Consider the following 25,670-nt stretch of genomic DNA (forward strand, 5'->3'; position numbering starts at 1 on the left):
AAGCAATGAACATCAAAGATTCAAACGTGAACTCCCCAGTGTATTGCTTTTGACAGATAATGCTCTTTAAATAAAAACTTTCCTTCTGTGTTCGATTTTCGAGTAGCCACGCAAGCCGGGGACGCCGGGCCCGCCCGTACAGACCGAGCGGTGCGACCCGCCGCCCGCGAACACCGCCGCACCCTCAGCGAGGAGCCCCCGCCCATGCGAGCACGGCACACCGAGGGCTCACAGAAAAAGCAGGGCCCACGTCAAGTCATCCCCACGCAGCGCCGCTTTCCCCACCCGGCGTCTCCGACCTCCGCCGCCCCCCCGCCCCGGGTGCCGCCCCTCAGGCCTCGCCCGAGCAGCGCCGGGCACGGCACGTGCTCAGCCGGATCGGGGAGCGGAAGGCGGGAGGGAGGGAGGGAGGCAGAGAGGAAGGTGCCGCCTCCCGGTCCCGCGCGGGCGGCGCTGCCGCCTGTGGGCGCGGCGCCCCCGCCCAACCGCCCCGGCCCTGCCGAAGGCGCGAAGAGGAGGGCGCATGCGCGCGGGGCCCGCTGGCGCGGCCGAGCCACCCTGCTGCGCACGGGCGGGAGGAAGGGGAGAGTGGGTAGTTACGTGATGACGCTCTGCGTGTCGCCAGTCGCGCGACCCACGCAGTCCGTCGGGCTTGTGCCTCCTCCCGGGCCGGTGCGCTCGGGGCTGTTCCGAGTGGGGGCGGGCGGGGCGAAGGCTTCCTCCCTCCTCCTCATCCTCCTCCTTCGCTCCCTCCTTCTCTTTCTCCTCCTCCTCGGGTCCCCTCTCCGAGGGCCCGGCCCCTTCCCCCCGGCGGAGTGGGGCTGTGCGGCAGCGGCGCCTCCTCCTCCCGGCCGTGCCGGACAATAGGGGCGAGCGCGGCTTGTGTCTCACCCAAAGCGGCCCCCCCAGGCCAGCCTCGCCTCCATGCGCGGCGCCGGGCAGCGGGGCTGACAGCGGCTCCCGCCAGCGGCAGCAAGGCCGAGGGAGCGGCGGCGGCCGCGGGCTCCGGGCCGGCACTCGCCGCCTCGAGCGCTGACACAGGCGTCCCGCTTCGCCGCCTCCCCCTCGCTGCCGGCGGCCGTTCCCGCCGGGCTTTGGCGGCGGAGGACAAAGGCCCGGGGCCCGGCGCGGCCCGGCCCGACCCCCCGGGGAGTGCGGGGGCGGTGAGGAGGCGCCGGGCCCCCGCGGGGTTTCGCCGCGGGCTTCCCCCCGCCGTCCCGCTGCGGCGAGCCCTGCGCAGGCAGGTGCGGCGGCGGGCGAGGCCGCTGCCCTGCGGCGGGTCGGCGCACGGAGGCTTCTTCAATGGAAGTATGTTACCAGCTGCCGGTGCTGCCGCTGGACAGGCCGGTGCCGCAGCACGTCCTCAGCCGCAGAGGGGCCATCAGCTTCAGCTCCAGCTCCGCGCTCTTCGGCTGCCCCAACCCCCGGCAGCTCTCGCAGGTAAGCACCGCCACCGGGCCCGCCGGCTCCCGCTTCCCCGAGGCAGCGGGGTCTGCGCGGGCTCCGCGTCCCGCCGGTCCCCCGCCCGGGCGGGCGGCCCCGCTCCGTTCCCGCCGCGCCGATGCCGGGCGCCAGGGCCTGCCTTGGGCGGCAGCAGGGGGCTGGCGGGGCCGGAGAGGTGTGGTGGGGGTGGGCTCGTGGCGGAGCTGCCCCCGAGGGTGTCCGGATCGCGGCGCAGGGGCGAGCGAGCGGCCTCCGCCTCCCGCCTCGGCCCAGCCGCCGGTCGCGCCTTCCCCGCCTGCTGCCAAATACCGGTGGCAGTGACGGGAAGATACAACGTTTTATAGGTTTATGGCCGGTTATTGTCGAGGTTATCTTTTTAGTATTGGTTGTAATGCGAGCGGCGAACTCCTTGCGGTTTATTTCCAGAGCCGTTGAATAACTTGTTTTTTTCTGTAATTTTTAAACTAGAGATTTTTTTTTTTCTAGGTTTTTAGTTCGGACTTTCTTTGAAGGGTCTAAGTTTCCTATGGGGTTGCCAAAAACTGCAACGACTTTACTGAAATAATGAACATGCACGGCAGTGTTTTATTTGGGATGCTAAGCTATTTCTCTCTCCAACTATTAAGACTTGGCAATCTGTCTAGAAAGAGACAAAGATCCTTGACTTTTTCATTTCCACAGTATTGTTCCTTGCCCACATTACATCAGAAGCAAAACGAACTATACCGTATTTTGTTTCGTCTCATCGTGTTGAAAATCCTATAAAAAGGGTCATTATAACTCTCAGGACAAAAGGGAGGTTTTTCTTGTAAACACTACCCTAAATTTCTGAATATGTGTTAGTATGGTTTCCCAGCAAACAGTGATACAATTATATTGTGGTGGAATTCCGTGGAGAAAATTTGGGATTATGGTGGGAAGTCAGCTGGTTTGGTCTTCTAGGAATTTCCTATAATGTCTAGATTGAAAGGTCTGTTTCAATGCTCTGAACTGTGTTGTCTTTGCAGAAGATGCTGTCTTTGCGTCTTATGTGTGTAATACTCATTTTTTGTTGTTTACATTTTTGAGGTATCTTCTAATCTTATTCTGCTTTTTTTTTTTGTTACTTGCTCTGCTTCATATGCACGTATGCAGAAAATATAGAGGTGCTAGTTTCTTTTGGCTTTTTTTGTCCCTGGTTTGATAGCAATGAAGCTTTGCATGCGTGAGAGCTTTAGGCATGTGTATATTTGAGAAGGAAGAATCAACAAAATATTGTTTCGATGACCAAGAATTTGAATACATATGGAAATAATTATTAGTAAGCATATAAAGATTAACATGTGCTGACAACCCTCCTTTCCCTGAGTATGAATATAATAATTGACAAAAAACTTATTTTTATGACCAGTTAGTTTTCCACTAGCAACTGTGTTCAGATATTTCCATTTGTAGTGTGTGATCTGAGTTCTGCTCAGGGATGGTGAATTTTCCATATGTAAAAGTCATCGAATCTAATTCAGCATGTTTTGTCCTATGCAAATGAGATAAGAGTCTCTCTTGTTTGAAGCATCCATGATCTTTTGGGAAAAGGAATAGGCAAGATGGGAAAGGTGATAAATTGTATTTATTGCTTTTCTGTGTGGTCTCCAGAGCAGGTGACGCATAAAGTGTGTACAAGCTTATCAAATTAAATAAGTTACTGACATTTAAGTTTTTTCTTTTTATTATTTATTTTTTTCCCCCCGCTTTCAAGCTTCTCAATGGATTCCTTGTTTTCTGACCAATATGCTGCAGGTATATTAGAGTGAGTCACAAGGAGAGGTGCTTAATACCTTACAGAAAAGTGAAAACTGTATGTTTGCTTGACCAAGTAGTATTTCCATCATGTGAACCAAAGAAATAAGTTTATGCTTAAACAAGAGGGAATTAGGATATTTACGTGAGGAAGTCTTCGCTAATATTGGCCAGCTGATTAGAGTACAGCTGTGTTTTGTTTCCTCTACCTTTTTTTTTTTTCCTTTCCCTGAAGTCTCCTCCAGGTAATACAATGTGAATGTCTGCCAGACCTGCAATCACAGACTGGTGTAAATGACAGACTAAGAAGCTTCACCAGTGAGATTAATGATTATGTGTAACTTCTGAACTTAACTTCAACTTGTAAATCTCCTGGAAGGCTCCTAGTACTGCAGTTCCTTTGCTGTTCAAAGAGGTCTGAGCCCTTGCCAGTCTGTTGTTTTCAGTCTTCTGCTCAGGCTAGATTTGAGCAATAGTAACCCTGAAGATGTGTATTAGAAAAATCAAGAAGCAGGTACGTGCAGCCAGCATTTTACAGTTAATACACACCCGACAGATTTCTATTAAAAAAGTAAGGTGTTGAAAAATGGATTCCCACTTATAGATTAAAAGTGAAGTGATTTAGGCAGAAGACATTTCAGGCTTATCCATTCAGCAAGGAGGTATTTTACACGGGAAACACAGGTGAGACAAATGCATGCTACATTAGACATAGCATTTAATTATGACAGTGCTAAGAAGGCAGATATTTATGTGTTTTAATACATTTAGTGAAATTTCAATTTGATATTTTGTTAAAGTTTCACTAAATGTATTCAAAATGGGCTGTGTGTTGCTTTTTAAAGCTTAGATAAGGCGGTGCTGGAAATGACCTCAAAAATTCTGATGTGCTCCTCTCAGCCCGAGGAAGGATAAATTGTACTTACAGTATTATTAGCAGATGTTTGTCTAATCTGTTTGCTTAATCTGTTTTTTAAGATACAGTCTTATGAGATGCGGTGAGCTGACATAACTCATTATTGCTGAAGGTTAAAGTCCTGACATTGGACTGCTTCTCAGGTGTTTGCTGATTTAGTTCACTAAAACAGCAGAAAACTAATAGGAGGAGGAAACTGGGTAGCTATCTGCCATCTATTTGAAAAAAATTGACTTAGTGAACTTTGTCAGAACTTATTTACATGAAAGGATGGTACCATTAGGCTTTTGAAACCTGTACAAACCACTAATAATAGAAATTAGGCAATCTCGCTAGGCAACTTAACAGTTAATAGTGCTTAACTGTTCTTGTCATAAGAGAGTTCTTTCCTGATACTGATTTTTAGATCTTCATTGTGGTGGTTTACACCTGTTAATAGCCACATTAAATGTAGAGAAAAGCTTATTCTTTTTCTGTTTGCAGTTTTCTTTTATGTATGAATTATTTCCCTATAGTCTTATTGAATTTCAAAGTATTAACAGCAGAAATAGTAAAAGTGACGTCTGTTACCTGGAGGTTATTTGTGATATTTATTGTTCAAGTCCAGTCAAGTGAAAAGCTGCTACTGTGTGGGTTTATACAATTGTTAGAGTTAATAATTGTCTTCGAACATGAAATAAATGCTAGTGTTAAAAGCTGTTTTTAAGGGCACTTTAATGGGTAACTGTTGAAATGACTAGGACATTTCACTCCGGTGAGATTGAATTTAGGTCCCCTGTGAGATCAAGTGGATGTTAAGTAGTACCTTCGATTGTATGTTTAGGGTATTCATTCCAAATGTTACAAAATGATGCTTTTAAAATTAAAGCTGCGCTTTCAGAGGACAGCTTTGGATTCTTTGTCTCATCTTGTTTTTAATTTGCTGATAATAGTAGAAAAAAGGGTTTCTAAAACTGTCTGTACGTACTTAGTATGAAAATTTTTAGTCTGATTATTTTTTTATTTTAAATGAATAAGAGTTTATAATGAGAACGACTTTAAAAGTGTAACTGTGAGTGCTTTTAGATTGTGTCCTGCGTTACACAACCCCCCCAAAGTTGAATTGATATAAACATATCAGAATCAGTATGAAAACTTTGGCCTAACCTGCTATTTTTGACTAATTTCTGTCCTTCTACCTGGCGACTGGTTCTGCACTCACTTCAGTGCCTCCAAAAACGGCATCAGTACTATTATATAGTATCTAGTATAATATATAATACTATAATAATATATAATATCTAGTAATATGTCATATCTAGTAGCAGAGTCTGAATAGAAGGAAAGACCTAGTTTTGGCCTTTCTGTCCTTAAATATTTGAAATAGATGATGGAAAAGAAAGATCTCTTCTGAGGATGAAACTGCATGAAGAGAGAATGGAGCAAATAATAGAATACTCCATTTGAATGTCAGAAATGTAGACTCTAAGTCGCCACCTGAAGTACCAAGTATTACCGTGTACCAGGTAGTACCATGTACTGCTACCTGGTATTTGATAATCTAGTTCATGATCCCTCTTTATTGCATCTCCAATTTCACGCATTTAAGCAGCAGAGCATCGTGCTTTGTGACTCTCCATGTTATATACACCTGAAGAGTAAACTGTAGATCCTGCACATGAAATCCTAGGTTTGACTTGAAGAGGATGCAGTGGGGAAAAAAGTCACTAGAGCAGCTGGAAGCGTATTGCACTTCAGTGAAAGGTACATGCTTCCCCAACATCAACCACGTGCTTTGGCCACCTTTTACTGTGTATGTCCTGTTTTCAGTGTTTGTCAGCTGATGTGATCCAAACATGTTTTGCGGTGCTTGTAGCATTACGAGTTACAAGACATAGTTGAGAGGTTTATTTGCACAGTCTGAACAAAGGCATTGGTCTTTAATCCCACAGTTGCACCTTTTTGCTGGTAAAAGTGTTTGCGTGACCTATTTTTCCCTTACAGCTGTTAATTTTTGCTCCTGTGTTTTTTCTCTTAGTTATGTCAACTTTTTTTTTTTTTTTTTTTTGATCAGGTTATTTTTCAGCCCTGGCTGATTCACAGGGCAGTTTCACAAATTATTGTCCCTGTTAGTAAGGAGGCAGCAGCATGCCGCAGTGCTAGAGCAGGGGTAATGAACAGTGGGGAGACAGAAGGAATGGCTTAGGTTGGCCCTGCTATTGAATGTGGAACCTTACCCCAACCCCCCTTCTTTCCTTATGCGCTGTTTTTCATAACTTTACTTCTATACCTCTCTAATCCTCTCCATCAGTGTTTCTCAGTTGTTTGCTCTTCTTAGCTTTCTCCTGCTATTTCCTGTATCTCTGCTGCATGAATAATTAACAAGTTAAAATAATGAAGTAATTTTCATGATGTGATTCTTAGCCTCTGGAATTAATTCTGTGTGTTGCTGCTATGCTTGCCATTCCCTTCATCTTGTATTTATTGTGTCTGGTTGCTGAGATTGCATCTATTCATATGAGAGGCAGAGACTGACTCTGACTCTGCGCACAGCACAGACAAGTTCTGTTTGGGGATTTCATGAGCTACGGTAATTTTATGTAGCAGTTCATTTTTAAAATGCTCTCTGAGTTTTATGACCAATTAACTTTTTTCATGTGTTGTGGTGTAAAGCAGCATTGGTACTTTCATTCTGCAGAAGGTCATAGCAGCTTATTTCATGGCTTATAATTGACTGTGTAAGATGTAAGCAGAATAGTAGTTTAAAGTCTCCATTAACTAGATTGTCTTAAATGACCAGAAGTCAATTCTTCTATGTCCAGATTGTGTAATAGTATGTTTTGTGCTTTGTAATATATTAACCTCAATTTTCTGATGCTATCTTTAAAGAGAAATTGGTTTGAAAAGAGAAACTGTAGCTATGTGCCCCTTAAATTGTGAAATATTGAATTTTAACCAAAAACAATTTTACAAGTCGGCATTTGTATATGAATATTCAGTATCCTATATGAACTAATAATGTAGTAATGTAGTGCAAATGCAGGTTATTGGAGTTAGAAGTGTTTTGTATGATGTGTCTGTTTCAGCAGCTTTTCTTTAAAAAAAAAACAACCAACCAAACAAAACTGACTTAGCAAATACAGGGTTCTTTTAAAGTCACTTGAGAGAAGTGATGGTATCCAAATTGGGTTAATTCTGAGTCAATATGGTAATATGCTCAATTATAAGATAAAGGATAGAATCATTTTGGTTGGAAGAGACTCTCAGGATCATAGAGTCCAACCATAATCTGACTCTAGCACTAAACCATGTCCCTAAGAACCTCGTCTAAATGCCTTTTAAACACCTCCAGGGATGGTGACTCAACAGCTTCCCTGGGCAGCCTGTTCCAGTGCCTGACAATCCTTTCTGTGAAGAGTTTATGATAAAAATGATGAATTTATGATAAAATTATGATAATTTGAATGAATTTATGATGAATTTACCATAAAAAGGATGTAATTTTTTTGACATTTCTGTTCTACTGTTTTGGCACATGGAAAGTATTGTTGAGGTCATCTGTAGCTCAATTGTTATTTTTTCAGTTTTTATTTTCCACAAAGCCTACGGGGAAAAGCCCTGGAAATACTTAGAATGGTGATCTGTTAGAACACTTCTCTGTCATGTCAATAACCATTGGCTTATTGTTTTCTTGTGTTTCCCTAACCACTCAGTATCTACAAGTTTCTGCTTGTTTTCTGTTAAAATTGTAGGTTTCTGAATATATTCAATCATTTTCTAGTGTAGAGGATATTGGATTCATGAATGTGTCTCCAGGTCCTGCCAGGTTATGGCTCACGTATAAGAAACACCTTTTGGATCAGACCGAACCTGTTCTGTTTGCCTTTCTTAAAAATTCAACTGATCTGCATGGAAATAGTGAGTAACCTTGCAGCTCAAATTAGATATTTTTTTTATTTCCCTGAAAGTGTGAAACAAAATTAACGTGATTGTGCTTTACTATGTAAATCCTTAACACATGTCAAGACTTTCCACATGTGAATTTGTACAGTTGGATGTCTAAGATACAGGTTCATCTATCTCATGATACAGTTAAAGGAATGCAGTGTATTCTTTTAGCTATAATTACCTTCCTTGTAAATTAAGGACTGAGGATGGGTATGCTAAAAACTTGAAGAGTTTGATCTCAGAAATCATATAAATAATGCATTTAGTGCAAGTAGTCCTTTGTGTGCATTCACAGCTAAATGAAATGTTCAATTCTACTTGAGAAAATTGTTTTGTATAAGCAAATACCAATGCTTGGTGTGTGCATACACATGCACATAGGGACCACGAATTGAACATAGACCTCTCAAATTCCAGTTCAGTGTTGCACACAGAAACCATCACAGGAAGACTTGGAAGACTTTGTGTGTTTCATTAGATGTGAAGTTTTCGTCAGTTTGTTCCAATTATGTCATTAACAAGTAACTGCAGTGTAAATAAGCACCCCGTGTAATCCAGCAAGGCAGTCTGCCAAAGACAAAATATTTTATTATAAAAATGCAGTTCTGGAAAACTGGATTTAAAGGTTAGTTGGGGACTTGTTTATTTGTATGATTGCATCCTAGGTGTATTGTAAGGAATTCATAGCCACATATTTTGTTTTCTTTCTGGTCTAAAGTAAATTTGTGGCTGTTATCTCACCTTCCCTGCCCTCCTCCCTTGCATAACTTGAGAATTTATTTCTGTTACAGCGGTCTAACTCCTGTTTTCCTCTCACTCCCCCCTGCTTTGTACATCTGTGATACAGCAATCTGATTTATTATCTTCCTGACCACACTCCCACAATAATTATAATGGAAGTGATTTCTGGAGTCTGCTTTTCATTGCAGAGGTAGAGGGCAAATTCTTTTTTAGCTGCTAGCTGAAAGTGTGAAGGAGCCAGAATTTGCAGCAGGCCCTCCTTTGCCTGCTTGAGCATCAGAAGGAGCATGCTGCAATGAGAATAATGAGGGTGGCTCTGTATTAGCAGAAGATTTTACTGTTTCTCCCACTCCTTGCTGTCAGATGAGACAGGTGGAGAGAAGTAGGCTGTTTCCTCTCCCGGTGTTTTTTTCCATAGCATACATAGCTGGAGGCTACTCTGACTAGTAAAATTGGATTTTTATTACATGTGAAATACAACCTGTTGCCCACTTTGGGGTAAGGGGTCAATTCTGTCACAAGAGGAGATGGAAACACAGGAAAAAAATACAGTAAATAATGGGAAACTTGAGACTTTAGTAGGTGGATCAGCCTTGGTACAAGAAAGGTTTAACATCTTTGTGCACAGGCTGTCTAATATGGTGGGTTTTAGTTGTCTTAGAAATTGAGGAACAATGTTGGGTTGCAAGTGATTTCCTGAGGGACTCAGTTATATATCTAGATGAGAAAAAGTTAACTCTTTTATACAAAATGCTCTGTTTTTAATAGCTACAGTCCTTCCACTACCAGACCACACTGTCATGGCAGGAGTGACACTGGCCTGTGTTATTTCTGGCTTTGTTTGTAGCTAATACAGTAATCTGAAGTGGGTACGTGTGACAGTGTGGTCCTGTCAATAGTGCCCTGCCTTAGTTTCTCTTCTGAAATGGTAAAGGCGTGCAACAAGTTTTCAAAAAGTCTGGAGTATTTAAATTTTCTTGATTATTATCTGTGGAATTTTAGACTTCAGATTTCAGCAACTGCAATAATTGACTGGTTTCTGGTATGAAGCAAAGAAAAATCCATGCAGTTTCTTTTACAGCTGCAAATGTGGTGTGAGACTAGTGAATATAAAGTGTTTATGCATGAAAGTAGAATCATCTTTGTTCTTATTTTGAGAGATCTAGAGAGTAAATTTATGGAGTTTTGTTCGTTCTTCTGTTGTAAAGTCTGAGCTGTATTTACTTTAGCATGGTGACTATAGGAATTTCTTCACTTTTCACTGGACTTAATATATTTAATCAGCTTTTCCTAGCTCGTTTTCATTTAGACCAAATAAAGTGATTACATTTTGTCCAGCTAAACATCTAGTATTTAAAATTGTGAGGGGAAATGGTAATTTTCTCAATTGCCTGAAACAAAACAAACAAGCCCCCAAAAAACCCAGCCAAAACAAAACCAAAATAAACTTGAGCTTTTTGCCTTTTTAATCATGTCCTAAATACTTTAAAAAAAGTGTCCCAATTATTTTCCTCCTCCTTTCAAAAAGGATCTTGTTTTTTTTCTGAATATAGTCACCTGCTTATATCTTTTTCACTTGAGATTATAGTGAGAATTTTGCAACCTGCCATAAATGAAGGCTAGAAGTTAGCAAATTACGGGTACTAAATTCCTCATGTTTAGGTTTTGCTTGCAGGGAATGCATTTGGCTTGTACTTGGTGATCCCTATTGAGTTCTAGGTTTTTTTTTTTTTAAGAGGAGAAAGACCTCATCTCCCTAGGAGTGTTGAATGGTTGAAGCTATGGTTGCTTTGGTGTTTTTCATGTCATATTGTTAGCTCAAGCTGGAAGGCACTGGCAAAAATAATGCTGAGGCCTGAAAGGATGTTTTGTGCCTTAATAAGAGGCTTATTGGTTAACATTCTTCACCTACCACCTTTTGATACAATAGAATGTAAGTGAAATAATCTGCTGTGCACTAAAAGGCTAATCCATTTTCACAAGCTTTTCAGGAAAGATGATTTGAAAGGATTAGTCGAGAAGTTATTATTCCTGATTGATTTACTAAGTAGGAAAAATTATTATGACTAATGAAATTTAAGACTTTTTTGGTTTATCGTTAATACTGTGGTATTCACATGAGAACATAGGAAAGAGGCTATATGTTTAAAAAAATCTGGTGGTATTGAAACCAATTTGGGACCCAGGCAGTCAGATTCTTTTCTTGGGCTGAATGTGGCAGAAGATCTGGTTAGGGTAGGAGAAGGCAAAGACCGATAAGCTAAAGCATACATATTAAGCTTGTTTCTTAATGTAACAATACACGTTTCAGAAGGTTTTTGTTTCTGACACTCCTCTAATTAAAATTGCTAAAGTTAAGTACAATGGGGTTTGCATTTACTGTGTAGTGAAAAATAGGAGAACAATTTCTTTAATTCTACCTTGTTTGACACTGCTGTGCTTAGTGCTTGAGGAGGCATGGTAGTTGATGATTATTGTTGACTGGAACCATAGTTTTTATTACTAACATTATTTTAAACAGAAATTATTCTTGTTCCAGAGAAGAATTTTATTTAATGTCTGCAATCATAATTCCAAGGTACTTTTGGTGTTAAATGCAAGCAGGAATGCTTGCACAGGACCTGCCTTTAGCTGTGTTACCTTTACTTATTTTGTGCTCTGACCCTGCAGAAAGCTGGTTCACTGAGCTACAGCAGCAGAAAGCCCTTTCTTTTTTGTGGCAGCAATTTTCTGCTGATTTGGTTCCCATCTTTCTGCAGGACCCTGTGAGTGTTGGTGCAAGGACAGGAGCAGGGACGTGTGGTCAGAGTCAGCATGATGTGTGGCACCACTGACTCCAGTTGTTTCCGCCACTGCAGTTGGAGGAATGTCCAGGATAGCTGACAATTCTGTGCAATTGTTTCACTTTCTCCCCAAACGAGAGTGGGCTGAATAATTCCCTGGTGGTATTCAAATTAACTAATGTGCTGTACTCTTGAAAAAGCATTGTGCACCCTGTGTCTCTTGTACATTAGTATTCACGTAACTTCAGAGTCTGTAATTTCATTGTTGTTAGATGAGTCCATACTTCTGTGTTTTTCAGCTATTGGACAGATGTGACTTGGTAAAAGAACATTTGAAAAGGGCTGTTTTTAACCTTTGAACAAATGCTTGATAAAGTATATGAAATCAAAAGAATCTCTATTTTTTCCTCTTCCTGTTAACCATAAAACATCTGATTTGGAAAGAGAGGTTAATAGAATTTTTCAAAATATGAAATTTTGGGTTTGTTTTTCTCATATGTGTGAATAGTATATTTAGAAATAAGGTACAAATGAAAGGTTATTTTCATGTGAAACTGAAAATGTTTTCCCTTAATTTTTCACTGGAAGTAGCTATGTTAGAGTTCATAAAAGAAATGTGTTAGAATGTGAGGGTCAGTCCTCTCTTTTGTCCTTGGAGAGTTGCTTAGAATACTTAAAAGGCTTGCTAGCATGTGTATGTATGTGGGTGAGTGTGTATATATATGTATAGGAAAATAAATATGTAGATATGTATAAAAGTGTGGTAACTGAATGAGAATATGGTGGGCGCTGCACAGATTCAGAAAAGAGAAAAAAACAGTTCCATTGTACTGTTTGCTACCATGTTGTCCTGTGTCCAGCAAGTCACAGGGCAAAATCATATCCTAAATGTATAGATTTCTGGAAGATTCGTTGCTTTCACTTCTTCTTTCTAAGTAAGAAGATTATACTTATCAGATCACTAGTGTTTATCATTTACAGTAAGTTTAGAAGCAATTGGTCAGAATGAATGATGGAGCCTCATTGGTTTTATACTGTTGTACGTACTTCAGGATGAAGTCAGGTAATTGTTGGAATTGTTCTTTTTAGTGTTTTTTTTTTTTCTTTCCCTTTCTGCAGATTTCTATATATTTGGTATTTCCTTCCAACTTTGTAGAGCTTGCCCTGAATCCTGTCTTAGGCCTCGGACAGTCATACTATAATAGCTGTTCTCTCTGTTACTGAGTTGCCAAGTCAAACAAATTTGGATTGACTGAGTACATGTGTGCACAGTTGTTGAGCCATCCATTTCTGCTGAATTTAGTAGAGCACACAGTATGCTGATTATGTTGAGTGGCAGAATTATTTTGAATCCCAGCCTGAAGTGCATCCAGTTCTGTGGAGGCATTTGTGGGTGGATTCATTAGTGGCCTGTGTGGAACCCAACCCTTGTCCTAGAAGTGCCTTGAGGGAGTTCGAATGCCCTATGCTGGTCTGCCCAGTGCAGCCACCATGAGAATGTTCGTAGGAACTGTCAACATACAGGAGATAATATAGGCCATACGGCAGATACTGCCTCAGCTTCTTCTCTTCTATCATGATCCAGCAAATGTAAGTGTATTGGCTCCCATTTCATGCATGCTGGCATTTGTGAGAATTGATAAGCAGTAGGTGATTGTTCTGCAGATTAAATAAAACTTGAGGATGGAAAAAGTGATGTGCATGGGCATCCTTTCTTAGTAGCTCCTCATGTTTGCTGTAGATGATGGTGTGTAAAGGTCTCACCTGAATTTTTTCTGTAATATCTGTGAGAGCAAAGAATGAGGATTGACTAAATGCAGTGTATGAGAGTTGTGCCACCAGTGTCTTCTGGGATTTGTCCCCCTTCGCAGAAAGTCAAGACCAAGTAATTTGTGTTAAGCGCTTGATGGCAGAATACTACCGCTGCATTTTGCGAGATTGTTTTGAAAGCAATATGGTTTTGTTGAATGCATTCATTGATCCCTGTCTTGTTCATCTGTTGTATTTTCTCACCTCTGCTGCCTGGTTTGTGGCGTTGCTTTCTTCACATTCCGACATGGTGGCCCAGGCCCAGATACAGCCTCTTAAACCTTCTGTGAAAGTTTGAAGTGTCTTTATGGGGCCCAGTACTTCACTTTACTCCGAAAGTGCCAATGAAAATGAGTTTGGTAAATAAAGGAAATGGATCTATTGCAAAAATATGGATTATTTATTGTAATAAATTGTAATAAAGTTTTCAGCAGATCTCTGCTTTTTATTAATTCCACTGATTTCATTGCTTTGAGAAAAAGAAGGAAACGACTCTGGTCAGGAGGAGAAAGCTGTGGGCTTTTAGGGTTTCCATGGACACCTGGGCTTGTGTGTGTTGTCATGTAATGGTGTATATTTTCATCCCTGCTCCTCATAAAGTGATATTCTTTGTTGGCTATGGGATGTGCCACTAATTCTCTGCAGGGGATGAAAAAAATGTGCTGCAGAGAGTATGGCAGCGCCTACACAATACAGAGAGGCCTCTGGTGAGGCAATAGTTGCTGAGTTACGGTTTCCAACATTGAGCTTGCTTCTCAATTGCTTCTTCAGTGTTTCTGTATCAATTTTCTCTCCCTTGTTGAAACCATATAGTTGCCTTCAGCACTGCATGAGCAGTGAGACAGCTCTCTTTTATTGCTGTGGTCTTTTAAGCCTCACTTGAGGCCTCACAAGGATGTGAACCGCTTCATGTCCTTTTGGTCAGTCATATTGTCTCATAGATGATATAATTATCTGTACTTATAGTTTGGGCCCCCTGTGCTGCTGCTTTGCCTCATAATTTCAGCAGATCTTCTGCCTGCGTGCAGCTCTGCAATACAGGGGGCTGTGCATTTGGGGTGTGTCTAGCGCATAATTCACGGGCAGTCTCAGCAACCCTCCCTTGCTTTGGGTGAGTACAGGATACAATATGAGATGTAAGAACTTTTGCTATAATGGTGGAGTGACAGTGTCTTTTGGAGCATGGTTGTCAAAAGTGCTCAGAAATTGGGGAAGAGAAGTAGTTGTTGGTTAGAGTTGAAGTGATTTAATTTGAAAAAGAAAGGACACAGGGAAAGAGAGGCAATCCTGCTTTTCGACATGAGCCTGATTCTATTGAGTGTTCAGATGGAGAGTATGGTTACAGTTTATAGTTTCTGTAGTGTTTTTTTTTTCCAAAAGGCTACTTTTCCTTTGACTGTGATAAGCCTTCTGACCACCCAGGTCAACCAACAGAGAGTATAGGCCTGAAATAGTTTATAAAGGGAGACTGTGAAAATACTTTTGTCCTTAGTCCACAATTTAGTGATTGGAAGTGGTTTGGTAAAAGTACCAGGGCAATGATATGCAGAGGACTAACAAGGAAGCTACTAATGTGGGTTAATTAGAACCATAACAAACAGAAATAATTCAAAGTCTGGTTTCATCCCATGAACAAATTGACCTGGCAAAGGAATTAACATCCTATCATTGCAGTACTTTTAAAATACCTTCTTTTTTATGTTCAATCCCAGGTATCCTGCAAGTTTTTACTCTTATCAGCCCATGGTCCAACATTTTCTAGTTCAAGAAAGAGAAACACATTAGTGAATAATTGGTGCATTCACAATGTAATGTTTGGGTTCAACAAGATAGGAGATTTATAGTTCTGAAGGCATATGAAGTGTTCGTGTAGTTAAAATGGATATTTAGTGAAGTGATTGTTATTTAGTTTTACAACGTGCAGATCTAAATAGTGTGTGAGTTTCACCCTACCTAAATACTTGTTTTTCAGTTTACACTTCTGAACTAGATTTAAGTAGATAGCATGCACACTTGGCTAAAATGTGTTATAAATTTAAAATGAAGAAAACCCTCTCAGCACTGTTACAAAAAATAATGTTACAATAAAATCAGGAAATAAAACACTGTTTAACCTCTACTCTAGGGCTAAGGAATTATACAAGGGCTGTAGGTGAGACAAGACACTTTGTCATCTCTGCCCTAACAACAGCGACTGCTTGCGTCCTGTGTGATCTGGTTGAAAGGCGCTGCTGAAGTGTCCATCTCCTCCAGTATCTCTGTTCCAGTCTCAGCTATGCAGACACACAGAAGTGTATCCCTCCCACTGTTTTTGGAACCTTTCCTCCTTTATGAATTCCCTCCCCGGGTCTTACAGGCTCTTCTATCTACCATAGAATATGGTAGTTCTACTCCTGTACTTTCAAGGGAAAGAGGAACCAGTGCTTAGGGGAAAAGGGTTGGATCAGTCTGTAATCCTTCACACTGATGTTTGATGCAGAAAAGGGTTGAGAATTAAGACATTGAGGGATATTCTGGGGTACAATGATGCAAACTGGGACCCAGGACCAGTAATACAGAATTATTGGTGCAGATACTGTAGTAGATGTTAGGCTGGTGTTGCTTCCACTTTTAACTGCAGTGTACTCTTCTAGTAGTATATTGTGTTTTTCACTAAATGAAATAATGCATTTGTGCTGATTTGTGAAAATTTACTGTGTGAGATAAGGACATGTATTTCATAATAGCTTTTTTATTGTAGATCTCCCACGCTTATTCAAGCCTCAAGCAGCAGACATGGGTTATTCTGATAACTGGGCATGTTTTGTGCTACAAATGCCAACATGATGACTTCTGCCTCTTTAGACTGGAGAAAGAATTTCTGGATGGTGGGCTTTAAAATAAAGTGTTATTTCAGTGTTCCATTAATATTAAAATGCTGTTGGCCTGCTAAGGAACTGCATTTATCTTTCATGAATGTTCACTTTCATGAGTACATTTCAAGTGTTTATGTATCAAACTATTCAGTTTAACTGTTTTTAATAGGCATTTTGCTAAGGGAAGACCGAAGCTCCACCAAACTACTTGTATTTAAAGTTCTCAAGCAGTGTTTGAATGAAGCTGGCTAGTGGAGAGATGCGTAAGAACTGTGATTGATAATGCTGACTCTTCATCATACAATGTGAAAACTTCAATAAGTGATCCTTCATACTCACAAAATGGAACATGTAGAAGTTTGCATCTCCTACTGTCTCATCTAAGAAGAATGCTTTTTTACCTCACAGCTTTAAGTAGAATTCATCAAGCAAATATGTAGTGTTTAGGAGTGTGAGCTGTGCTTTTTGATGTTAAATACACAGAGGTAAAATATTTTAACAGTAATGTGAAGGAGGAAGAAACCTGCTTGAATGTGTAAAATACATAGCAGACCCTGTAATTTATTATAAAAGGGAAAAAAAATGGGAGGTGGGATGGGATAGTGATGTTCCTGCGTAGATTTTTTCAAGTATTTGTGATAGGTGTTCCTATATATTGGTATTTAAGAACTATGCATGCTTTGGTCTTGTCCTTTGATTCTTTGTAAGGGTACAAAAGGTGGCCCAAGTGCAGCACTCTGGTTTCTGTTGCCAGTGGTAAAGGGACAGACTAGGTCATCCATTCATCCTTTCTCTGTCAGGTGCACACACACACAGACACACACTTCAACAAGAAATAAAGGCATTTAAAATGTTATGTGTGGATGGACAAGTTTTAGAATTAAGAATTTTCAGGTTTGCTGCTTTATATTGTTCTGCAGTCACAGACAAAATTACAGCAAAAGGATACCTTCTTGAAGATGATTAGGGAGTTTTAAGTATTCTAATAGCAGCTCTTGAGGCCACGGGGTACAAATTAATTTTAATTAGCCCCTGGCGGAATGTGTCATTGAGGTTTTTAAAACTTTCTGTTCTATAAGGTAGATATCCCAGCATGTTTCTCGATGTCTTGCCATGTTAAAATCCACACACCACCTGGAGGGTTCTTCTTTAAATTACCAGTCTGCTTTGTGATGCGTATCTCCAAAGCCAGTTGACAGCTCAAAGCAGTTGAACATCTGCAGGGACCACATTACATAAATGTGTTGGCACCAACGTCAGTTCTTCCCACACATTCAAATGAAGCTGGTGTGGCTGCACTGTATCTTCTTAATCAGCTTTGTCCAGTCATCTAGGTGATTTGTCTTTGGAAATGATGTCAGTTACTTAAGAATTTGTGGTACCTCACATGTGGACAAGGAAAGTGTGGTTGTAAGGAACTGAGCAGTAGGAAAGGAAGCTGAAGAACCTGGTGATTAAGTTCCCTTCTGGAAGATGAGACCTATGGAGTGTCTTCAGTATTGGGTCACTTTCTGCAAACTGGTTTCAGGATACGCAGATTACATGAAAAATAAATGTTGTGTTCCTCTGAAATGAACTTTTTTTGGTGGGTCTATATTGTTGTGTGGTTTTTTTTTTTTTTTTTTTGGTTTGTTTGTTGGTTTGTTTTTTTTTTTTTTTTTGGTTTGTTTGTTTTTTCTTCCTTTGGAAAAGCAAAATAACTGATTTTATGGGTAATACTATCTGTCTTGGTCTTACCTGGAATATATGCATGGCTGTGCATTGAAAACTTACAGAGCAGCACTCCAGAAGCTGTATCTGTACTGACAAATGTAAACAACTTCAGTTGCAACTTGAATATTTTTTTATCATCTCAGAGTTTCCAAGTTCACATAAGACGATTAAATTATTTCCTTAAAAGTTAACTGTTATGCAAGTATGATACATTCATTATAAATTGAAGATAGTGTTGATTTAAATAACTTGATTTAAAAAAATGCTTTGTGCGTCATGGCAAATAAAAATTATTTTCGTATCTTATTGCTTTCATTTAAGTACAATAGGTGAAGCATCATAATTGCAGCTATTGGAATACATACACTTTTTGTTCCCAGGCCTTTATTCGTATTAGTGGAGGTTGTTAAAGTTGAGAATGCTCTCTTCTTATTTTTTTTCAGCTTTCATTTAAAGATTGCATGCTTTCAATAACTCTTAAGATTTTAAATTAAATGCTGAGTATTTCTGTAACAATTCTGTTGGTGGAAAAAAGAGAAGTGAAAGTCTTATTTTAGTGCCTTTAAATTACAAACATTGATAGATATTGCATCATAAAAATGATGGGTGATTATTACATTTTCAGATGTTTTATTCTTTCTAAAATAGGTTTTTATCTTAGCCATTCTATTATAATGAAGTATATTGTTCTGGTAGTATTTTGGCATGGGTTGGTGCTATTCCTGAAAGCATTCTCTTGATAGAGGATTTCTAAAGGAGTTTGAGGATCTGCTTTTTCAGGGATGGCTGGGGGATGGAAAGAGCCTCACCAGTTAATGCCTGACTACATTTCTTCTGTACTGTAAAAAACAAAACAACAAAACCAAACAAAACAAATAAACAAACCCAACTTTTTGTATAGATTAGTGATTTTGGTTCCATCAGTGGACAGACTGTTCTTTTACCAGCACAATAAAGAACCTAATGTAAAGTCATCATCACACAAATACAGAATCTGGGATCCTTGGTATCTTAGAAACCTTTGTTGTGACATACAAAATAAGGTGTGGGCTGTTGATATTCTGCAGAAATCTAGACAGACATGCAAGGAAAATAAAATGATGGCATATCCAAGGAGAATTCTGTAGATTTAGAAGGCACCTAAGTCAAGATACTGAAGGTAGCTGTATCAATTTTGTTAAAGATTAAACTGCCCTTGTAGGAAGTGAATTAGCCTTTGTATCAACAGATACAATGACTCTGTTACTTCATTGATAATCCTTACAGAATCAGTATGCCATTTAGGTGTATTACAGTTCTTAGTTATTTGGAAAGCTTAAGATATGAATCTGTGAAATACTAACATGTGTTGTTTCTAGTTATTAATTTATTTTCTCTCCTGATCTGATGATACTTTGATGCTTTTAGTGCTGGATCCTTTTTGGTAGTTTGCCTGTCGGTTTTGACCATAGATCAAAAAAGTGTTATTCTAGAAAGCCAGGTTACCTTCCTCCCCATTGTTTTGCTCTCCCCCCCCAAAATATTTTTTTTCAGGAGCGTAGATTAATATCAGATAAGGCAAGTGATTTGGTCTGATGGAATTTGACAACACCTGCAGTTTAAAAAGAAAAAGAGGTCTCTTACACTGAAGTGGTGCATGTACACATCAAGGAACTGATTACCTGGTATTCTCTGTTGGAGAGAGTGGTTAGGAATCTGAGGAACCTTCTGCACGTGTGTAGCAGGCTTTGACATGCACAGATTTAGTGCGCACATGTAGGCTGTTCCCAAGTACATAAACTCATTCTGTCTGTTCTAGACTTTATCGTATTCAATAATCCTAGTGCCCAGAACATGCTCGTTTGCTGTGTGTAATACCAAGTTGCTCTCTGAAGGATTTCTATATACCTGGCAGTCCAGATTGATAAGTGTAGGGAAATTTAATATGTTACTTCTTAAGAACTTTGTCCAAACTTGTGCAGTTCATACATGTGTTATTGCATATGCATGCCAAAATGGAAACTGTCAGGAAGCAGGGAAAATAGTCTATTTGCTGCATGTTGAGGAGAGCAAGAATATGCCTGGCTTTTCTTCTGGTTCCCTGTTTGTGTGAACTGTGAAGTGGAGCCCAAGTTTCTTCTAGGTTAACCTGGTGGTAGTAAGGCTCTGCTCCTACCTGCAGTTAGTTAATTGTCGTGAGTGGCAGTTACACAAAAGCCCAGGGATGTTGTCTTCTCCTTTCTTAGGGTACACATGCTGTGTACATTTATGGATTCATGAATTCAGTCACTCCTTTTTTGCCTGGTTCCTGAAAAGAGTTCAGTTACTGTTTTGACTTTGCAAAATATTTGCTCATCTTATTTCAGGAGAAGGTCTTAGGTGTCCTTACAAGCCTGAGGTGGGTTTACCCCAGTCTCCCATTTTTTTAAACTCTTGGTTAATGAACCATCTTACTGTCAGGTTTCCTGAGCGGTTTGCAGACCCTTGTTAAAAGGTGTCACTGCAGTAAAAAAGCTGAAAGGTAAGAGCAAGTGAGTAGTAGCACTGTTGGATAGGTCGTCATCTTTGGGCTTGAGGAAGATTCATGTGTATTCTTTAGAAATCTGTACGCTGGTTGCACTTTTGCTAGTGTAAGAAAAAGTTAGGAAGTGAAACCCACTGAAGTTGAAACTGAGTAAACAAACCTCTATTAAACAGCTGATGTCATGGGGGAAAAAAACAAACCCAAATATGGTTCCTTGAAAATTATATTTGTCTCAAAAATTTGTTCAGACTTCCCCCCTCAATTTTTTCTGTGTTAAGAGCAAAAAAAAAAAAAAAGGTCAGTTCTGATGTTGAGCTTTCTCACCTATTTTTAGTCTCATCTGAAGTGCAGCAGGGGGCCTTTCAGTTCAGTTGTTTGTTGGGTTTCTTATGTTTAACCCCTTTGTATTTTCAAAATAACAAAAATACTGGCATTTATAGAAATCACCACCCTTTCAATTTTAAAGGAAGAATCTCAAACTGTTATATAGAAATTAATCATAGATGTTAGGGGAAAAAAATACCAAAGTAAATGATCAGATGAGTTTGTTGGGATATATTTTATGGTACAAGATATCCCGGAAAAATTGAAGTAGAATAAGTGTGTTGTGATACCTCGTTAGAGAATAAAACTTAAATTACATCACAAATGCCTCAAAAGAGGAATTTACAGGTAGGAAGGTGACTGGGCTGATAAGCTACTTGCTTAATTTTGCATATGGAATACCACTTTATATTGAATGATTTTGATGAAATCAGGAGAATACACAGCTAATTTTATCTGCCAGTGAAAAACAGCTTATTATCCCTTCAGCTGGTTTTGTGGGGGATATTTTTGTGACCTTTATAACTTTCCATTCAAGTAAATTTTTTAGCTTCTAGATGTCTTTATTTTTTTTCCTACCCAAAAAAAGGGAAAATGCTGTAGTGTTAACATGAAAATGTACTATTTTGATGCAAACTAAAATGTATTCTGTTTCACAGATGTATACTGTTTCTTAAACATAACTGTATTTTTCTGTAATGTAACAATAGACTTGCCTTTCTAAGCCTTGAAGAAGTTACAATTCTGATTTCAAATATGTCTTTCTGTTGTCTGTTTCAACATGTGACAATAGAAACCTCCTTGCAAAAAATTAGTTTTTTTTCTCCAGCGCCTCTTTTCAGGAGCCTTACGTTTGCATGAGCTTATCCTATTCTTTCTCAGCATGTCTGGAATCGGGAACAAATGGAATAATAGACTTTACCTTTGAGTAAGCTGTGCCTGGGTGGAAGGCTGAAAGGTGTGTGGCTGAAGGGTGGTGAGCCTTCCATATCACTTGTCCATGGCATGTGGGAAGCTGGAGCCAGGAAAGGGCCTATCAGAAAGATGACGACAAACGTTTTAGCAGGGGTAATGGTTTTAAGCTAAGAGGGAAGATTCAGGCCAGACATGAGCAAGACATTTTTTACATTGAGGGTGGTTAAACACTGTAACAAGTTGCCAGGAGAGGTGGTGGATGCCCCATCCCTGGAGACATTCAGCTCTATGAAAGGACTTCAGCTTATTAGTTGTACTTCTTCCAGCTTCTCGAATGTTGATCATTGTTATATTGAAACCTGTTTTGCAAAATTAGGGAATAAAAAGATCTAAAATGTTGATGCATTGAGATGCAAGTCAATGCCAGCCCTGGGTGTTGTACCCCATGAATACAGACTGTAGCAGACAGCAGAGCAGTCTCTCTGTTCGAGATACCTTACAATAGGAGTCTTGTACCAGTAGACACAAGCCATAACCTGACTGTGAGAGACACCAGTTTTTCAGATAAACTGCCCTATACATGTAGATTTTAGAACATTAAGCAATTATTTTTATTAAACAATGAAACATAATTATAGTGATGTTTAGTCTCCTTGTAACTATTGTAGAGGTGCTTAGGAGGCTCTTGAACACTCTGTGCTCTTGTGGCTCACCTGTTCAAAGCTGTGTATTAATATGTTAAATTTTCAGGGTCAAAGGCATTTTGGCATGAACTATGTACTCAAAAACTTACTCTCATCACTTAGGGCAGATTGCTTTATTGCTAACGCCCTGTCCATGCCCAGCCCCGATTACTGCCCCACTTACAACTCTAGTAGGCATTGTGTGTTGAACTAACTTGCCTAGAGGAAGCCACTTCCTTGGACAAGTTCTAAACGCAGGAGTTTTACAGGTGTGGTGTGGTTTGGTTTTTTTTTTTTTTTAATTGAGCTCTTGGGTTTGTATGTAAAAGAAGCAACCAATGCTGTAGAAAGTTCACTTGTTCAGGCAAAAGTTTAAGTAGCTGCTCAGGTTGAGAAGGATAAAAATGAATTGGTGCTCATAGCTACTTCATTTTTTTGCATTGTACTGCTTTCTATAAAAAGTTGGTACTCGTTGCTTAAGAAGGATTGCTTTAAATTTGTGCATCTGTTTCCAAATACAGTTTATATGCTGAGTGTATTTGTATATCTTTAGATAAACATTTGTTGCTTGGGATGTATTTTCAATTTGCTATTTTTAAAAATAGATATTTAGATTTGTTTTCTACTATTAGAATGTGGTGAGTTAGGTATTTAGTTTATATCTTAAGATAGCAGAAGTGGCCTCTGAGATGAATCTCGAGTTTGCAACTTCTTTGGGAAATTACGTGGGTAAAGTATAATATGTTCTGACCTGATAGTTTAGTTGTTGTTTTGTTGGTTTTCCTTTCATGATTAATTTTTTTTAATTGAAAGAAAACAAAAAAACCTGTGACATAATAGTTTTCTTCCCTCATGGATGTAATTCTAAAGAGAAATATAGCATTTAGAGAACATGCGTTTGGATTGCCCATGTCATCCATATTAACATCCTTACATGGATGCATTGTGAGGTTTTAATTTTTTAAATATTTTTTGTTAATATTTTCCAGGAAATCTTTGCCTCCTTTATTGCACAAAATGTACTTGCTTGTGATGTGAGAAGAGTTACAACCATTCCTTCTCTTCTTCTAAGAAGAATGGAGATAGTTGTGTCTACTTATAAGGCAGCTAAATGCCACTCTGGAGAAAAAAAAATGCTTCTCATGCTTCTATCTTGTAATTGCTTATTAGTGCAGACATGGAAATCAGGCTTTTCCTAGATGGTGATTGTGTGCTTCTCATTTGTTAAGTGCTTGATGTGGGATCTTGCAGCCTGATTTGCCTTTCCTGTCTTCTTCCTCCCCTCCACCCACTCCCAACACAGGAGAAAGCTCAGGCCGGGGGGCTCTGCTTGTGTGAGGGCTGCATGCGATTCAAAAATTGGTAGAATGCAATTCTAGCAGTCTTCAATTGGGTGCATAGAAGGACCAGCGTTTGGGCTCTGATCTCTCAGTGCTCATTTGGGGTTTTGAGGATTAATACTTGTGAAGTGCTCTGATATATTTGAGTACTTTAGAGAAGCCACTGAGAGAATTAATTCTGGCTTTGGAGTTTGAGCACTTGGCCATTTCAGACCTTTCCCTTTTCTTTTTAAGTAAAGAATTACAGGAGCAACAACCTATGTGCATAAATTGACTTGGGAACTCTGTGGAAAAACATCATGGAATCTTATCTTGGTCTCATTAAAAACCGAAAAGAACATGCTGTAAGCAAATTCAGTTAAGATGCACCATAGGCTCAGTGCTTCCAGTACTGTTCCCTTCAGGAACAATGGTATCCATATTCAGGAACAATTTTAAAGCAAAGGATGTTTTTACTGTTTTCTATTATTCCTTTGTTCTTTAATTTTTTTTTTTGATTAGGTTAAAATTAAGGACATCATAAGTATGGGTATGAACAGCTCACTGTGTTGTCTGATGGTTTATTCCCATGAATAACTTCCAGTTTAAGATATTTTTCAAAATGTCTGCATCACTTGTCTGGAAGGACATGTCTGAAAACGTTCTTGAAAGAAATTACTTAATAGAGATATCTCTTAAAGCAGAATAAAAGTTCAGTGTTGAAAATCGATCTATTATTTTCAGCATTTGAAAAGGTTTTGCTTTTCTTAATTCGGAAAGTTAATGGAAGACCAAGGGTTAGGCTTTTCACTGGTGACTTCCAGGAGAACTTCTGTGGCTTGGTAAGCAATAAGACTGTGGCCAGGATGGTAGGTCAGCTGCAGTATGTGCTACCTTTTTGTTCTTATTTTCCTATACTGTTATTTAATGGGATATGATGGAAGAGAGGGGACAGTACAATGAGAGTGTGTTGTTTGATTACACATAGAAAATTTTTGTTAGAGGCATGAAGACAATTTGTAATTTTGTGTAGGTGTCACAGAGGCACCCCAAGGCTAGTTGAAGGGACAACAGGATCCAAAACAACTTTTATTAAACTGGTGAGAAACAGGGTTTTAGCACTCCAAAAGTGACTTAAATACAGGTTTGGATATCAGTTGAGGAAAATTATTAAGGTGCAGCAATGAATACAACAAGCAGTCCACAGAACGCATGCACATGGCTTCACCAGAACAATGCCAGAGCCGTTTTGAGTCCGGGAGGAGTACACGCTTGCCTGAATGCGGTGTGGGATTATTTTCAAGAGATACACGTCCTCGTAGTGAGTACTGGAAGTGTACACTCGCGATTATGCAAGGAAATAATTTATACACGTGCTTGTATTGAGCACGGAAAGTTACACATGCAAATGTGCACGGAAAGTTACGCGTGCTTATGTGGAAGCACGGGAGGAAAATACACTCACGATTGTGCGAGGTTTAATTTTACATGTGCTCATATTGAGCACAGAAAGTTACACGTGCATATGTGCACGGAAAGTATAAATACACTCGCAATCCTGCGAGTTTTACTCACACACGTGGCGGCAAGGCAAGCGGAGTCTCCGTCCCAGGGAGGGGGGCTCTCGATGGCAGCATCATGACCATGCTCCGAGAGACCCGCTGCAATGGACGGAGTCTCGACGAGAGTCCAATTTTTTATAGGCTGATCAGATCTGACTGTAGGCATTCCAGAAGCTTCTCTGCACCCCCACACCGGCCGCAGGTGCCCAGCGGTTCACTGGCACCTCGGCACTCCCTTCTCCTAATGGCCTTGGCCAGGGTGCTCTGGGGCCAAACAAAAGAAGCTGTTAGCCTCAAGTGGAGATGTGCCTTCTCATTCCATACTAAATGAGAGAGGGGGGTTTGCATCCTGCCACAGTAGGAAGCAGTAAAGAACAAGTTGGGGTAATTGTGTTGGAAGT

At 40.1% G+C, this 25,670-nt stretch overlaps 1 protein-coding gene across 4 annotated transcripts in view; it reads left to right on the forward strand.

The window, feature by feature from the left end:
* Positions 1 to 1,160: 1,160 nt before the first annotated feature.
* The window catches only part of PDE7A (phosphodiesterase 7A), a 78,877-nt gene continuing 54,367 nt past the window's right edge, over positions 1,161 to 25,670 (forward strand). For 3 of the 4 annotated variants that reach the window (XM_065829824.2, XM_065829827.2, XM_065829826.2), the window contains exon 1: positions 1,161 to 1,440. In XM_065829824.2, the coding sequence (XP_065685896.1) occupies positions 1,303 to 1,440 (138 nt within the window). In that variant the 5' untranslated portion in view covers positions 1,161 to 1,302. Of the gene's footprint in view, positions 1,441 to 8,008; positions 8,033 to 25,670 lie in introns of those variants that run through there. The other variant, XM_071804073.1, reaches the window with a different exon arrangement.

This window comes from Patagioenas fasciata, chromosome 2 (assembly GCF_037038585.1).
Source record: "Patagioenas fasciata isolate bPatFas1 chromosome 2, bPatFas1.hap1, whole genome shotgun sequence".
In the NCBI taxonomy this organism is placed as follows: domain Eukaryota; kingdom Metazoa; phylum Chordata; class Aves; order Columbiformes; family Columbidae; genus Patagioenas; species Patagioenas fasciata.